The sequence below is a fragment of the Seriola aureovittata genome, chromosome 11, assembly GCF_021018895.1.
Source record: "Seriola aureovittata isolate HTS-2021-v1 ecotype China chromosome 11, ASM2101889v1, whole genome shotgun sequence".
NCBI classification, from domain to species: domain Eukaryota; kingdom Metazoa; phylum Chordata; class Actinopteri; order Carangiformes; family Carangidae; genus Seriola; species Seriola aureovittata.
Window position 1 is genome coordinate 5,872,022 of NC_079374.1, and position 18,132 is coordinate 5,890,153.

General features: G+C 40.1%; 1 protein-coding gene across 1 annotated transcript in view; it reads left to right on the forward strand.

Annotated features, from left to right (window-relative positions):
• The window catches only part of pdia5 (protein disulfide isomerase family A, member 5), a 53,333-nt gene that overhangs the window by 11,191 nt on the left and 24,010 nt on the right, over positions 1-18,132 (forward strand). Inside the window, exons 2-9 of the mRNA XM_056389613.1 lie at positions 1,076-1,202; positions 3,936-4,023; positions 9,052-9,135; positions 9,267-9,312; positions 11,142-11,234; positions 12,190-12,250; positions 13,125-13,192; positions 15,028-15,119. Of these exons, the coding sequence (XP_056245588.1) occupies positions 1,076-1,202; positions 3,936-4,023; positions 9,052-9,135; positions 9,267-9,312; positions 11,142-11,234; positions 12,190-12,250; positions 13,125-13,192; positions 15,028-15,119 (659 nt within the window). The remainder of the gene's footprint in view (positions 1-1,075; positions 1,203-3,935; positions 4,024-9,051; positions 9,136-9,266; positions 9,313-11,141; positions 11,235-12,189; positions 12,251-13,124; positions 13,193-15,027; positions 15,120-18,132) is intronic.

The following is an 18,132-nucleotide window of genomic DNA, read 5'->3' on the forward strand; positions in this document are numbered from 1 at the left end:
GATCCGCTGAGTGAGCAGCCAGCGTTTGGTGTCTAATTTTGTTCTCTGTAGGCAGAAAGGAAGAGCTTTTTAATGAATGGTGATGGCACAGAGACAATTAGAATGCATGGAATAACCTTCATATGGCTTGAGTGTAATCAGTCTTGTTTTTTTTTTTTTTTTAGTCATCTTTGATTAAAGTGCAAGCCTTTCAATATGAGCTTTGTCTCTGATATGAGCTGTTTCACACCGTTAGCCCAACTAGCAGTGTTTGGAAAGTCAAAGGAGCCATTCAGACTAATAATGCTGATGTACCCATCTGTTGCTGTCTTTGAAGCCACCTTTTATACAGGTTGGTATTTCAAGCAGCACCCTGTCTTGTTTGTGCCAGAGTAGGTGAAAAGAAATCAGTAATTATATAAATGTGATGTTGGAGTGTTTTATTTATTTCCACCTCGGTGTAGATATCAAGTTAAAACTGTTGATGGCACTTATAAACAAGTGCCATGGACTGCTGTAGTGTCATAAAATGAGATTAAAGAAAGTGTCTGAACATGGTCATTCATTTCATAATTGCAGCATGGCCTCAGTTCAGGCAGAGCACTGAAGATGCACTTGCATTATCTCATTGCATCAGCGGCTTTATTTATGGTTCACTGACGGTGGCTGCTTGGCTCCCAGCTGGCTAGTAACACACGACATACAGTGTGGCCATATTAATCTGACTCTTTTCACTATTACTATGTTCATGAACATGTACAGCATGTGTTCATTAAGAGATTTAAATTCTTTTATCCGTCTCTGCTAAATTTAATCATTTGCTAGAAATGGTCAATTCCTTAATGTGATCAAGACTAAAATCCTGCTAATGACACTTAGAGATGGAAAGGAGGAACCCGTCAGCCTCTGGAGAGCTTTAAAATACCTTGTAAATTTCATGGCAATCTGTGGATTTGATTTTTATATTTCCTGTGTAGTCAAGCAAAATTGCTCAAATGTCTAAATATGAGCAGCTGTACAGGAAAGTGATGAAGTTACTTGGGGGAAAAAAAACAACCTATTGGTAACAGTTGTTTGTACGTGTGTGTCTCACCAGGTGTGGCTGCTGCCGGTGCTGGGTGCAGTGAAGGTGTCTCCTCTCGTAGAGAAGGTCAGCGACCACAAAGACTTCAAGAAGCTTCTCAGGACGAGAACCAATGTCCTGGTGCTCTACACAAAGACAGGTAGATAATAGATCAGGCTTTAGATTTAACCAGAATATACACCTGGTTAAAGGGGATGGTATTAGGAAAAAAATATTTATCTTGTTGTTGGGTAGAATTTGCTGTCAGATGTTGTGTTATGCTACTACGTATAGTCTCGTGTTGTAGAATAAATGACGTGGTTGAGCATCCAGTGTTTCTGTCAAAGGAGGAGGCAGGGACAGCAGTCCTACCAGACAATAGTAATGGATCAATACTAATGCTTGTAGTATCTCAATGACTCTCAATTAGCCTGTCACTTCAGAGGTCGCTGTGAAGCGCTGGAAAGCTGAATAACATTTGGTGCTATAATGAATATCATAGTTGTAGAGTATGTTAGCTACTATGTCATAACTAGAAAAATATACCATTTAACTATACATTTTTATGTTATTATATTGTTAGATCAAAATCTTCATACTTTTTTATTTCATGAAAAGCAATGTGTCCCATTATTGCTGACGTCATTGAACTTGCACAAATGCATAATTATAGATAATTATAATCATTTTAGTTTAATCAGAAAAGGTAAGTGTGAAATTCACGTGTTCAAAATGACACATTTAGCAGCAGTGACCAGTACAACCTTTAGTTGTGTTTGAAAGACACACACAGTTGCATCCCAACAGCTAAGTTGTTTTTTTAGAAATTCATGATTTATGAAAACAGGAGAAGAGGCACAAAATAATTCAGACTATACCTGTTGACTGTTACTTCTCACGTTATGTGTTGCTCTAACATTCTCATTCAGAGAAGTGAAACTATCGACTTTCAGATGTAAGGTGCCATTTCCTCCAAATGTTGGAGGGTAAGTGCAGTTACATGCATGATCCCAATATTTCTAACATTATGAATGCAAACACAATGGGCACATTCACATAGCTAATGTGAAGAGAACTTAATAATTAACATTAATTCAACATTAGTGCAGTTAATTGTCACAATTTTTTGCTTTAATTTAAAATTCCTTTGATCATTTAAAAATAAGAGTGGAGCAGCAGCACAGACCAAATCTCATATAATTAATTAAAAAGCATTTTACCACAGTATCTTAAAATATATTTAACATTGATGTTTTGTACAGCTTTAGCCTGCAGGCGGTTTTACAGTGATGATCACAGTGGTCTGTCTCCGTAATGAATTTGGAAATATTTGTTGTTAAATAGAAACTAAAACCCTTAATGCATCAAGCAGAGTTATAAAAAACTTTGTTTTTCTTCCAACCATTAGCGAACGCCTAATGCACCCCAGTAGATTTTAATTCCATTTTCATTTGCATATTTCTGAGAAGGAGTGAAATGTACTCAGCAGGCTTCTGGAAGGATATTACTTGATATTACTAATTATTCCATTCAAAAGATTCTCCTAACCTTCAGTAAGCAGCAGAGGACTCTCAGAGCCCCACAGCCACAGATTTATTTGTTTCATAATTCATGGTCCGGATCAGTCAGCATTAGGTCATTGGGTAAGGCTTTCATGTATTGAGCAGTACCTCTGATTGATCACTGGCTGCAGCGATTGCTTCTCTGAAGACACCAAAGTTTCCCCTCCTCATTGCAGGATTTCTGCCGGGCTGGCTTAATGTCCTCCTCACAAACCAATTATCTGACCACTCCTTGTTACATCACATTCACTCCCTAGACAGTCCTGCCCTCTTCCTCACCCATCACCAGCCTCTGACCCTGTGCAGTCAGTCACGTCCCCGTTGAGTTTTGCTCGTGTGAGCGCCCATCAATCCTTTAGAATGAGCTGATCTACGTAATCCACCAGCTACTATATGCTCACCTCACCTGCTCCACACATGGTATTAAACTGACAGTGAATTGCCAGTTGTTTTCGTTACCCACCCGGTACAAGGCTAGACCCTGGGGAGTCATGGCAGTGCCCCAAAATCTAAATATAGTCATGTCCTGGAGGGATTGTTGTCTTTATGCAGTGAATAAAACACATTGGGTTTCTGGGAGAGTTTAAAAATGATGTATTGTGTTACACAAGGACTAGAATAATACACTGTGTTTATTTTAGTCAGAGGAATCTGCTTTGCTTGCCATATCTGATCAAAATCAGTAATATCACTGTGTGTTTTGTTGTTGCTGGTACAGGTTATTACACCCTAGTTTCTCCTCTTTCCTAACACAGAGAGCTAACTGTACAGCTCAGCCATATTTTCTCTCTGACACAGTCAATTGTGCAAATCTCCAGGGATCATGAACCCTCGTGTTGTCCTTGTCTGAGCTTACACTTGATGTTCATCATGGCTCACTATATGGTGGTATTAGTAAACAGCATGCAACAGATACAAGCTATAATTCACTAAAACACAGCCGCTGTATTTCACCCTTTTTTGCTGAGAAGTTGGTCTGCTTCCGCAGTGGCAGAGTCTTTGTGTCACCATATAATCCTCCCATCTCCTGCTTAGTCACACTATTGTAAGATGTTGAAAGCTGATGTAACTTAAGCCCCCTCCCTGAACCCATCCAGTGAAAGGTATTAGAAAACGCTCTTCCATCACCCCTCTAACCCAAACTCAGTGATCTCTTTCTTCATCACTTGGTGCTTTAGTAAGACACTGAGCTCCGCTGTAACTCAATTCCACTTAGCTGTGTTTGACATGACAGTGTCCTCTGTGTCTCGAGACTCTGGGTTGTCCTCAGCTATTGAACGGTTTTGGTTTTGGTAACAAGGCTCACCATGGTTTATTCTCTGTGTCTTTAGCTACATCAGGGGACTCCCACCTGAAACTGCTGTCAGATGTAGCCCAGACAGTAAAAGGCCAAGGGACTATTGCCTGGGTCAACTGTGGGTAAGTAATGGGATGATTTATAAAAAAGTGTAAAAAACAACACATTCTAGGGCGTCTTCTCTCTCTCTATCACACCCATTGATTCCGTGCCTTTCACAACATTACTGCTTCTATTGTCGAAGGAATTTTGTGACAGCTGTTATAAAGACAGAGCAATTTACTCTTCCCACGAATGTCTCTGCAGCCATCCATCTGCACAATTTATGGCTTTTTCACTGAGCTGTAAATGACCACTTGTTCCAGTGGTTCTATTGTACGGGCACCATTTGACAGGAGGCCACTCATTATTGGAGCTACTACAGGTTTGGGTATAATGTGTTCCATCTCTTTATACCATTTCAGTTCCCCCTGGGTTTCTTTAGAGTCCATTTCATCCTTAAATAAATGATTGATAAGGAAGGTCCTGGCTTAATAACGAGTGACTCTTCTCTGGTGATGAACATGAAACATTCCTTTTCATGTTGTTCTTTTAGTTTCTGTTAGTTTAAATTTGGTTGTAAATAAGTAGAACTGATGAGTGGCATCAGTTTTGAATGGAGCGCTGAAATGATTAGTCAATTGCAGGGATGGGTCTCATTTAAACATTTTTGATACAAGTTCTAATACAGTACAGTTTTGGTACCACCAGTGCTTTGTTTTTGTTTGGATACCTTGCTTTGAGAAACATAAACATGCTTTTCTACAAATAACTTTTTTCATTTAATATTAGAAATTCATTAGAAGTTCATTTTTCAAGCAGAAGTAACAAACATACTAGAGTATGGGATGTTTGAAAACTCCAGTTGCTGCTTCTAAACTATGAAGTTTGCTGCTCTTCTTTGTTTAATGTGACAGAAATCTGATAAAACAATCCATTAGAAGATGTCACCTTGAACCATTAATCGGTTTATCAGTAATTAAAATATTAATAAGCTTCAGCCCCACTTGACACAGTACTTGGCACTCACCAAAATTGTATCAAGGTTCAATTCCCAGCCCAGTGGAGTTAAAAGATATGATATGACTATTTTGGTGTGTTGATCATAGAAATTTGAAGATGTCAAATCATAATGCGTTTTTTTTTCGCTATTTTTTCACTTAACAATTAATTGATTAATCAAGAGAAAAACCTACAGATATTCAATAAAATTTAAATAATCATACGTTGACATACTCCACACACTATACACACACTAAAAGAGAATACACATCTCATCTGTCATCTTTCTTCTGAGGCACATCTATCTCCAGCCCACACTGCAGAAGTGTTTACATTAAGAAAATGCTGGATACTCCCAAGACACCAGCAGGAATTGTTTCCTCTAAGCACAGCTAGCTTTGCTCCCCAGTGATCTGATTTTGGCTTGTTGTTCTTTCTGCCCTTCCTGGTGTTCAGTTCCACTTACTTTATTTCATTTTTTTTCTACCTGTCAACCCATCAGCGGCATGGAGCATCGTCTTCACCAGAGAGGAAAGAATGTATCATAAAACAGGAAACTGTGAGGAAGGCAGTAACTCCCCTTTGACACCTAGTGCTCGTAGCACCATTCACAATCTCTCTCAAGCTTATCCGGGATGGAGGACCATGAGGATAGAGAGGAAGAGAAACTCAAAATGGTCTGAAGAATTGTCAGAAGTGTTTTTGTCCGCATTCGTCTTCAAAGCCACTCCATGATACTGATGTACTTTACTGTTTACTTTTAGACTCAGTCACTGTTTTTGTCTGGGAGAGTATGGTTTCATCCCTGTCTTTTCCAACAACTCCAGCATGCTAGAGACTGTGATAACGTTAAGCAGAGATTTACACAGGGCCAGGTTCCTGCCAGGGGAGCTAGAGCGAGCCGGGTTCATCACTGCAGGACTCATGGATCCGGTGCCAGGCTCTATAGCGAAGCATTGTGCTGTGTGGCATATTTCTCCACCATCTCAAATGGACCGGCTCCAAATCGAAGCCCCAGCTGAGAGCTCATGGTGGACAGTGGGGGGAGAGAGAGTGAAGCGCATATCGCAGCGTGAGAGTGGTCAGCCCTGCCAAGGAAGAGGGCCACCAAGGCCAGGATGACACACTTTGAACAGATGACAGGGACCTGAGCGTTGGCCAACTGGGATCCACCAGAGGGATGGATGATCTCATACAGGAAGGGACTGTGCTGCCTGGCTTCCTTTCCTCTGAAAATGTATAACGGACATAGAACATGCTAAGAAACATGGTCCTGTCTGGATGAATGGGAATAGCAGAGAGCAAACAATCACAGCACGGATTAGGATTTGTGTTTTGGAAGCGTAATAATTAAATGGCATGCAGCGCTTCATCCTCTTTGCATTATGAATCCATTAATAATCCGTCACAAAAGGGACTCTGTTGACTTTGGCCTAATGCAAAGTGTTGTTTCCAACTTGTTTTTTTTTTTTTTTTTTTGGTTTTTGTATTTCAATGATTCTTCAATCTTAAAGGCGTACATTGCTCAACTACCTCATCGCTTCAAGTATTTTTAGTTTAGTATGTACAAGTTCAAGAAAAGGTCACTTCCAAATCTTCAAAGACTTTTGATATTTTTTCTTGGTAAATGAGTCACAAAGAGAGCACACATGTTTTGGCCTTTTCTCCAGTGTGCTATAATTCTGGTTTATTAACGTATTAAACTTAGTATCATTAACCAACCGTATGATTAGCAAGTACTTGCTGAGATCTGGGAACACAACAACATTGTTCCCCCAGGACAAGAAACACAATCATTCAGATAAAGCAACTGGTTGTAACAAACCAACAATTTAGCCATATTATATATCACTTCATTTGTTGGTCCAACCGATAGTGAGCACACACCAAATGTAATTCAAAGTTTGGGTTATAATTTTACTCTCTGCGTTTGCTACTTATTTGCTTATTGTTGCAATAGCAACAAGGGCCAAAGCAAAAAAACAATCAGACCAGAGTTTTGAGAAAGTCATAATAAACTCTAGCAGGTCATGATCAATAAACAAGACACAGTGAATCAGACAGCATGTGAGTTTAATTGCTGACAGTGCTGTATGAACCCAAGTCACATAAGGCTGTACTGCAGGTGAGAGGCCTCTGTAAACTCTAGCAGTCAGAGGTTGTGGTGTCCTGTGACCTCAGTGAACACTGAAGAGAAAAACTATATGACAAGAACATTGTGAGCACTTTGAGTCTCATCACCACCTTCTTACTTCACCAGCCATAGACCTGCTGCTCAGTCCAGCGTTGGCGCTTTGGCGCTGACGCATCGAGTGACGTTGCCACAGAGAGGAATGCACAGCAGTTGTGTTCATCCAGATGAGCTGCCATTCATGGCCTTTGTTCTTCCTGTACTGAACATTAGCCAGTGAGTCATTCTGACTCCTGTAGACTTCCATTTGTTCTGTGATTGAAGAGTGCTGCTCTTTCACTGGTTGATTCACAGAAAGTGAAGTTCAGAAACATAATGGCACGTAGCTTTTTCCTCTGAGTCATTTTAACTGTGTCCTTATGACCAAATGAGTAAGAGGCTGAACTACTGGCCCATAGCCAGGCATGTGGCCTCTTCACAGTCTTCCAAAAAGTGCCAGTTAACAATACCTTGTCATATTTAATGCCAGCCCTGTACACATGCAAAATTGACATGACATCTAATAACAAAAATCTTTTTGGGTAGAATTACTTGAATGAGTGTCCCTTGTCTAATTGTTCCTGGTTTAGGGTTCTCCTTGGCGTGATAGTTTGGGGGATTTTTTGAGTACAGTTTGTTACTTGCGGCAGTGTTTCAGGGACTTGGAAGCAGCAGCAGACTGGTTTTGAGTCGGATGACTGCGCGTCCAAATAAGTGTCGAGGTCACATCTGCTCCTGGTGTGCCCCAACTGGTGCCATCTGCCTTTATGAGTCAGCAGTATTTAGCATTAAGCACACAGTCATCACCTGAAATATAGTCTTGTCAATACATGCACACACAGATTGACTCTTCCTCATGTACTGCAAAACTACACTAAACATATTAGGGAGCCATAACTGAATTCCTCCTCTTTGACTTTTTTAGCATCAGGCCTTCTCTCTCTCTCCAGATTAGTGCTTATTTTCCTTGCTCTTTATTGCAGAAGGGGAACTGTACTTCATGCTGCTGATAGTGCCTCATTGTATCAAGTGTGAAGTATGTGTAGGTGGCTAGATGCATATTTATTTCCTTTCCAACTACAGCCCTTTTTTTCAATTACAGAAATAAGCCTCTACCCATCATAGATCCTCTGTATGCTCACACACTGTGCAGTACGGGTTATAATCAACATTGCATCCCATTGCAGATGTATGTGTTTGTGTATGCACACAGCTAATGAATGAAGCAGGGCGCCCTGTTTATATAATACTACACGTGGTCAGATTGATCTGATGAAATGGTAATGCAGTTATGTCTTCATGCGGCATCTTCTCTCTTCCATTATAAATTCACTTCAGTGAAGTTTTATTACAACAATATTGTGACCAAAAAATATGTTTACAAAGCATGTTCTTCAATATAATTTAGTACGTAATACAAACAATGAATATATGAATAATACCATGAATTTAACCAACAGTTACTGAACAGAGGGAAGAAAATAATATGTGTTATATAAAGAAGACTGAAAAATTATGCCTTATGAGAAAAGATACTTACACAGATGATAAGCTTTAGGCAGATATATATTCAAATTCAAAGGTATAATCTCCTACTAGTTCTGTCACGTCAACAGTTTCACCAGGAGAGTTTAAATAAGTTTGTTTGAGGAAAAGGCAGAAATGCCTTTTTTTTTCTATGACGACCTGTTTCAATAGCAAATTGGTGATAACCATGTCTGTATTTAGTTAAAATTTGGGGCTAGTGTTTGGATTTAAAGATAACACATTTCAAGTTTTAGGTTTTATATTTGGAGGAAATAATTTCCTTTTTACATTTTGTCCAGTTGCTGAGCTGATTTTCTTTTGGTTTTCTTTCCAACTTTTTTTAATGAGTGTATATATAAGGCAAAGTGGTTGTAAGAGTCTGAGTTTTCATTTTTTAATCTCTCTCTTTCAGAGATTCAGAGGGTCGTAAACTGTGTAAGAAAGTGAAGGTTGACCCAAGCTCCAAACGTGGCGGAGCAGAGCTGCTACATTACAAGTGAGTAACCAGAAACTCAGCTGGCTGTCAGACACGTTTCCACGCTTCACTGCTTTCTGGAAAATATTAGCGTTATGTTATTCACTGTTTATTCCTGGTGTTGTGAGCACTGTGCCTGGTGTTTCTTACAGAGATGGGACGTTTCACACCGAGTACAACAGACCTGCTACCTTCAAGGTGAGCGCTTGGCAACAATCCTGAACCCTTTACATGTGCAGTCTGTGTCTGTCTAGTATTTACTTACGACTCTTCACATTCATAGTGTTGTTTTTTCCAAGTCAGTAACCACATTATACTTTCCTGTGGAGCCCTGTGTGTCGTTGTTCATTTAATTTATCAAATTAGTCAGATAAGAGCAACTTCACTTTGCTTTTTTTTTAAGATTGTGGATGAATAATTTAGGGGAAATTTATAAATGTGATTTCTCTGACTAATATAGCAATTTAAATTCAGATTATTTTGTAAAAATTAATCTCCAGGCCTGTATTGGTGGTTTACACGGTTTTGTACAAAGCGTTATCATATCTTGTTTCTACATGAAAAGACACACAGTGTTGTGGTTGCTTGTTCTTTATGTTGTCTCTGGTTCAGGTTTCAAACGAGTCAAGTTGGGGCTATAATCAGTATTTTTATTATAATAATTGTCAGTAATGTTACAATATGAAAGGAGTTGCTTGTAGCGATGAACTTTGGACAGAAACATCACTCGAATCTGTCTCTATCATGAGCCTCACAGAGCTTTATAGTGATTTTCAGCTCATAGTTTAGCTGTCCAGCTCTCACCTTTACTATTATGATTCACTCTCGCTGCTTGTTGCATCACTTTCAGCCACGACAGGCAGCAACTCTGCACCACACGGCAGACTGACACAGCACGATATTGCTCTGTTTTTGGAGATCAAAATCAGAGCTGAAATAGAGTGACTATTGAGCTTATATTCACCACTGTATCATATAGTTAGCCAGATATACAAATGAATGCTTTCTCTGTAACTTCTGAATGTATAAATAAGCAACTGTCATATCAACCATATAAGCCTAAAATGTGATCAGTGTTGTGTTCACGGCTTGTTTCCGCAGCTCTCAAGTGACCAAAAAAATATACATTGCGGGTCTTAGAGTTATACATGATATTACCTAATATACTGTATATATCTTTTATAAATAATCATGTCATTTGAATGTAGTAATTCTAGTTCTTGATAAAAGCTACATACAGTAGGATCCAAAAGTCTGTCTGTGGTGTCAGCACTCCCTCTGATTCTGTGACACAGCGTTCTTTCTAGTGCTTTCTCCCTAAGACACCTAACATATGAAAATTGTAATGTGAAATAGCACATCATGTAATTTGAAATTCTTAAAAATCTAATTATTATTTAAAAATGAAAGAGCCATAATTAATGATCTATAAATTATCTAAATGTGACTCCCTCTGTTGGTTTTTACTCCGAGTTTTAAGAAAAACCCATCATAAGCAAATTTGATAGCTGTAGCTCTTTTCGTGCATGATTTTATTATTCTATTATGATATTTATTTCCCTGACAGATGGAAAGGCCTCTGAAATAATGGAACTGTGAAAGTCTCCATTTAAACCATTACAAAGTAATCCCCACAATAACATCATGGTCATTAAATATTCTGCCTGTGCCCACACTGTCATTGTTATGGTGCTGCTGAATGAAATATTTCCCGCTGTTGCCTCTGCACATATGGTTCAATATATTTACAGGAAGCTTTACCAAGCTCATTACCAGACACTTAAAGGTACTGAAATAGCTCCGACACTTCTTAGATGCACAAACATGTTGGTCTATGTGAGCTTCCATCTGGCGCTGCCTGCAGGAGCAACTTCTGCATCACTTACGTAAATCATCACCTGTCAGTCTATTGTTCTCAGGATAATTTTGTGCCAGTGACAAGTTGTAGCATGATCTAAGTGGTACCCTGTTTTAAGATTCATCATTCCGACTTACTATCTATTTTTTTTTTTTTTTTCTCCATTCAGTCTATGGTAGCGTTCTTGAAAGACCCTTCGGGACCCCCACTGTGGGAGGAGAACCCTGAGGCAAAAGATGTCGTCCACGTAGAGACAGAAAAAGTAAGTAGTGACCTAAGCAACCTTTTGGATAAATTGTAAAGAATCTGCCACCGCATCCGGAGCAATGTTGATGTTCATGTTACTGTGATTACAAGCTGGTGAAGAAAGCAGTTAATGTGATGCAGGTTCCTGCCTCTCCTCTCCTGTCCCATTGAGGGTGTGATCAGCTTCTGCAGCTGACACAGCAGCATGTCCACCTCTGCAACACAAAAGCCTGCATATGAAAGCAACATAGTGTATGAGGGCTTTATCATGAAACAGCTGCACTGCGTAGTTCATGAAGTCTGCTAACAAAGCCCTGTCCTTACAACCCAGAAAACATTTCGAGACAGCTCTCGTCCATCCAGGTCAGATGAAACCCTCAACACATTCACCCCACGGCCTGACAACCCAAGACACCCACAGATACACTGCATTATGAAAGCCCTTTTTATTTAATGAACAGCTGTCCTGGCCATCCACTCAAGCCGGGAGCCTTGTTGAACATGTCAACAAAAGATTGTGCTGAATGTGGTTTTTTTAGGAAGTAGCTGAGCTCATGAAGGTGATGATGAGGAAGAGAAACTGGTATGAGGGCTTATCTACCTGCTGTCCTAAGAAGAAAGTCCTCTTTTTTTTTTTCTTTCTTTCTTTGCTGATGTGATGACTCCGTGGCTTACACACAGTGTAATAAACTGCTGAGAAGCAACTACTGAAGCAAAGATGGAGGTGTGCTTAGTTACTTTAAAGCTCTGAATGCTAATCAGAGAGACAATACCCTGAAGCAAGTCATCAGAGGAATCAACCTGTTGTAGTCGTCGTTGTCACTGAGCTTTAGTCAATATAAGTGACGTTTCTTGGTCACATTTATCATCAATTTCATGAACTGAAAATACATTTTGTTTATAAATAATAAATCCTCGTAAACATCTTCTTACCCGCACTCTCTCTCTTTCTCTCACTCACTCTTTTTAAGGACTTCAGGAAGCTGCTGAAGAAAGAGGAGAGGCCGATCCTCATGATGTTCTACGCTCCCTGTGAGTCTTTTCACTATCACTGTGTTCAGTGGCTCAAACATGCTGCTTCAACATGTTGTGATGGGTAGACAGTGCAGCAGGAGAAACTGACAGCAGATATTATCGTCCAGAAAATATGCAATTAACTTAACCACATGAGCTGCCTCATTTGAAGAAAGGTGAAGTATGTGGACTAGATCAATGAACTGGGCTATACTTGGCAATATTGCACTGTCTTAGTCAATACTGGGATGAGTTTTTCAACATTCATCATACCTGGCAAATCACTTTCTGATCTTTGAATATATTCTAATATACTAATATCATTTTTATGATCAGGAATAGGACTACTGCTAATGAATGTTTTTATTCTGATCAATCTCTCAATATTTTTTTCAATTAACTGTTAATTTTGTGAGTAAATAGTTAAAATCGCCGCTGCTGTCACCTGTTCCCAGAGCTTGTTGTTGAGTGCTTGACATTTTTTTTTGCATTACATGACTTAAACAATTGACTGATTAATAAAAGACTTAAATTCGTTGATTGGCTAAAAGCCCAACCCACTGATTGTTTCAACAACACAACTTCAACAAAGTCATGTTTTCATCTGTGGAGGAGTTGATTGTCTTGTGTACTATTGTCGCTCAATAGTAAATACATTACTTTACACCAGCTTCTCCATGTGTTGTGCTCGGTTATTATGGTCAGAGGTTTTCAGTGCATCATATCTTTCACAGCAGATAGCACACTGCAAGCTGCTATTGGCAGAAAAACCAATTCCCCTGGCAGATGATGGGAAATCTTTTAACTGTCATATCGATGCTGTCAGAGTGTTGGTTACTATTGAGTCCTCTGTAATAACTTGCGGTGGTCTGTTTTGTGTTTTCGGTTGCAGGGTGCGGCGTATGCAAGAGAATGCAGCCTGTCTTTCAGCAAGCGGCCACGGAGACAAAAGGAAAATATGTAAGTGTGCTGATGAGTCTTTTCCCTGCACACTTGGTCAACTGTCCTACTGCGTGAACCGCCTCTGATCTGCTGCCGCCCTTCTCTGATGTTTGCAGATTAGATGAGATGTGTCAGCAGTGTGAATGCCTGGATGGTTACCTTGGCAATCTGCAAGTGTACAGTCTGTCAGCCTGACCTAAATGAAAGCTATCCCTGGTTGTATTTTCTACAGAACTTCTCAGAAGTAGAATACCTCAGCAACTTTTACGCCATAGGTTTTGATTCAGCAGCATCATAACTCAGATGGCCTTTAAAGGCACCTCTGAAGCCCTGATCCACATTCTGCTGGACTTGATTTATACTTTATCTGGTTTTTGGTTGTCCTCAACACACTAGAGCAATTACAGAAGGTCAGTCAAAATAGCACCAACCTTGCCCAGAAAGATCTGTCTCACAGTTTTAATGATTAGAGTGCTTTATAGTATTGTACAGATCTATAATCAGTGACTATATTAAATGTGTTTTTTACTTGGTTTTCACCACCGGGCACCTACAGCCACAATTAAATGTCCTTCCAGCTGAAGTTTACAACCTCTCTATAGATTAAATGTCAGTTTAGTCTGCCCAGTCTTTGTGTTTACTCCCCAACTTTTCCTGTTTTCATCCCATTCTCTTCCCCTCCCTGGTCTCATGGGTTCCCCAAAGACCCATGCTGTTAGTTTGCAGACAGACAGTATTACAAACCAAACTTGGTGAGAGGGTGGATGGTGAGGGGGGTTGCTCTGTTCCCAGCTGTTGAAATGGTTTTTAACAGCACTGTAGAGAGGCACGCACGCACAAAAATCAACCGCGGGGCCGATGCGATCATCGAGGGAAACGAATCTTTTGTGTTCATAAACACTTCCTCTGAAGCACCGGGAGAGGTCTGAGAGGGAACCTCCTGTACAGTGAGAGCAGAGAGCGGCAGCGGCCTGAGGAGATGGTGATACAGAGCAGCACGTCGTCACGTTTGCCTCACATGAAGCTGGAAATGAATGAGAAGATAATTAACTGCATGTGTGTTTGATTATTAGACGGTGCTTATGAGTGATGAAATAGAGGGATTTATGTGTTTTTTTTATAGGTTTTTTTTGGAGTGTGCCTGTTATTGCAGCAGATTAATAGGGCTGCTGAGAAGTGAAAGGTTTGAATACTGAGTTGGTGCTCACTAAGCCAGGCTGTGAACTTGTGACACGGACACAAGAAGGTGTAAAGATGATTTTCTTGGTTTGCTTTGCTTTGATTGTATCATTTGTGTTTTTTGGGTTTATTCACTATTATCTTTAAATATCAATTTTGACACATACTACTTAAAATAATATTCAAACTTTAATAAAATGTTCATGCCAGTGAAGCACATTTTGAATCTGATATTATTGAAGTGCTCTGTCGACTTAAAACAGGAGGAGAAGGCACAGAGAGCTTGTCATGACTCATGGTCATGCTTCTATTTGTTTAAGTTATGAACAGGGTCTTGTAGTATTTCCTCAGAGGGAACCTGGGAAGTTGCAGTTGTTTGACTTATTTCAAACAAAAGAATATCTCATGTTCTGTCTGTTAAATTAAAATGTCATTAACAAGTTGATCACAAAAAGTGAGTGTTGAATACAGTCTGTTCATCTGCCTTCATTATATCTATGTTTCACGGTGCAGTCTCTTCTCATGCTTTGAGTAATCCATCTTTTTACTCTGGAGCACTTTGATGATGACTAACCCGTTCTGATGTCCTTCCTCTTTGTTGTCTCTCAGCCTTCACTTTCCTTTACCTTCCCGACAACTCATGCCTCTTTTCCCCTTTATTTTGTTGTCTTAAGGTACTGGCAGGAATGAATGTGCACCCGGCTGAGTTTGACGGCCTCAAGCAGGAGTACAACGTCAAAGGCTACCCGACCTTCTGCTACTTTGAGTGAGTCGAGTCCTCTCATCCGTCTCACTTTAGGCTCATTCCTCACTTCTAAGGCTCAGAACATGAGAGTAGGGCCACTTCAAACAGAAAGTGCAGTCCGGGCCTCTTAAACACCAGCAGACTTGATGGAAGCAGGTGGAAAGTAGAAAGTTTCTGACAAGCTTTAGGATCTTCTGGTGTTCCCTTTGAAACAAAGTAAACTCGGGGGGGGGGGGGTCAAGGATGCTGGGTGCCATCGTCAGAGGAGTGAGACAGACATACAGGTGGTGCTGAGTGGTTGGTGATGAAGTGAAGAAGTGAAGAGCTAAAAACAATATGTCAAAGTATTGATTGGGTTCATTGACAAAATATTAATCAGCAACTATTATCATGATTGATTCATCATTCAAGTCATTTTTCAAACAAAAATGTCAAAACAGTCCCTTGTTCCGGCCTTTTGTGAAGGTAAACTTACGGCTTTGGAGTTTTGCGGCGCAGCATTGTGGCAAAAGTTCTCTGCTTCAGGAAGTGTACTGTGCCGTTGCAGCTGCCCCACTGAAATGAATGGAGAGGTTGCATTTTTTTTTTTTCACACAGAGCTGTTGTCTGCCTGAAGACTCATAATGAGTCAGCGGTTTTAATTATTAATGTGTCAGACTGAGTAAAGGTTTTTCATTTATTGTATCAAAGTTTTTTTTCATCTTCAAGAACACCCTTCAGGCCGCAGGTGACAGTGATTTAGCACTTGGCCTCTGATTGTTTTGTTTTTTTTTTGTTCTTTTAGAGTTTGGAGGAAGTTTATGCTGTTGATAAAGCTGATCATTTAAGTTTAGTGTCTAAATATGCATAAAGACTCTCTCTCACACACACACACACACAGTCAGAGCTTGTAGCCCCTAGTGTGCATGTGGCTACAAGTGTGTGACTAACAGTGTCTGTAAATGCAACAACCAGAGCACCCCCTTACTGTCCTTATATGTACAGTGTAGTTAACGGTGCTGGTGCTGTGTAGCTCCCGCTCTGTTGGCCGCTTCTTATTCCTCCTGCAGCAGCTTTATCAACCCCATTTTCACATTAAACACTCTCTCATTCCAGTCTGGCCTTTTAATTAGACCGGGACTGATTAAGTGCCTCTGTGGTTCGCCAGTGTGGGTGCACTTCTTTTTTGTGTACGTGAGCGTGTGTGTGTATTGTGTGAACGTGGTTTACACGCGCGTGCCCCTGCACTCATGTGTAGCTGAGCCGGAGCCAGCCTGTTAGCCAGGAGCACATTAGTGTCAGCGCAGGGCTAGCTAACGACCATCCGAGCCCATTGGCTGCAGTAATGAGCCTCTCACTGATAAACAGCAGCTAATCACTGCAGGGTAAATCAGCATCAACACCACTGGAGTTATCTTGCCGTTGCACCCGCTTTAAGACCAAGTGTTCAAGGTCCTTTACCTTTCCTGTCTTACAGATTAAGAAACCTTACTACTCAACACAGCAGCACAACTCGGCTTTCTATCAGTTAAATAAACAATAAAAGTGAAACTGTTTCAGCTTCTATGTCTTTGCGGTGTCCTTGAGTAAAGGAAAACACTCGAAAGCATCGGGCAAATGACATTTATTTCACATTTCCTCAGCTTGATTTTTACAAGGTGTGGGTGTACTTTACAGCAGCAGAGATAAAGCAAGCGAATATAGAGTTGGTCATAAATCTCACTGATTGAATTCCAAGCAGCCATCTCCGCCACAGTAGTCAGTTCACTTAAAATGCAAGTTTTAAGCTCCAAAATCCAGTGTGTGTAATCGTGTATCACCTTTAACAGTGTCCGTCCTGTATCTCGGGAGCTGTGACTGTGGTCGTCCTCACCCTTTGTATTTGCAGATCCACACTGCCCAGAGCCAGTTACTACTGACACTGATTCTTCAGCAGTGGGCTGAGCCACCACATCCGCTTTCCAGCCTTCATTTAGTCACAGCGAATAGAGAAGATAAAGTCATTCCTATGAAGAATAATCTGCTTAAATTTTTTTTTTCAGCCTGTAAAGCTGCCAGGATGCTTCCAGCTCATTTCAAATGCATTACGACGGCTTACTGGCATTTCTTATATGTAGAGTATGTTTAAGCTAGACATACAAACGCAAGACAGAGGACGGAGTATCAATCACTGCTGAACTTCTGTCAGTCTTTTTAAAACATTTCTCTGTGGTTTAGAGCTGTTCTATTTCTCACAGGTCTGACCCAGCTCTTTGTCTTAGAAACTGGGTTATATTATGTTTGCTGTCATTGTTTTTAGGATCCTGTCTTTTTGTCCATCACACATGACCTGGATTACTGGGTTTCTTCAGTGTCAGTCCTGCAGGATGTGATGAGAAATCAAACTTCACTACATCAAGTAACAAAAAGTGTAAAGCACTGAAAGATTTTATGTTTTGATCACATCTGTTCTGATTCTAAATCCTTACACTTTTTATTAATATAACAATAGACACTGTTTTTTAAGGAGTACTGAAAATTGATCTTTTTTAGAATAAAATTGTATTTATTCACCCTCTGTCAGCTTGTAAGTTCTTGAGGAGGACAGCTTTGATTAACAACAGTGAACAACACTGGATTCCAACTGTGACTCGGTTTCATGGTGAAAAATCATCCACAGAAAGCACAAACCACTCTCGCAGCATTATTCACTCCTCTGCTGTTGGTCCTTATGTTGACAAGGCTCGAAACAAATGTTCTTTAGCAATAAATCATTCTATATGCTGCTTGTGTTGCTTTCATGCTGCAGTCTTGCCTCTTCAGAGTTCCAGATCTCAGCTGGAAGAGCTGAAACACACTGAACACACATTACATGGCTCAGTTTAGAAGTGTGTTTGGGAAATGTGTACGCTCTCTGTATCTGCTGCTGTCCACAAAAGAGCAAGTGACAAACTTATCAGATCCACATTTCAATACTGCAGATAGTGAGTTCATGACTAACCTAACTCATCAGGAGGATTTTCAGTGGCGTCATCCTTTAAATAAAAATGTACAAATATAATCAGTTATCAATATT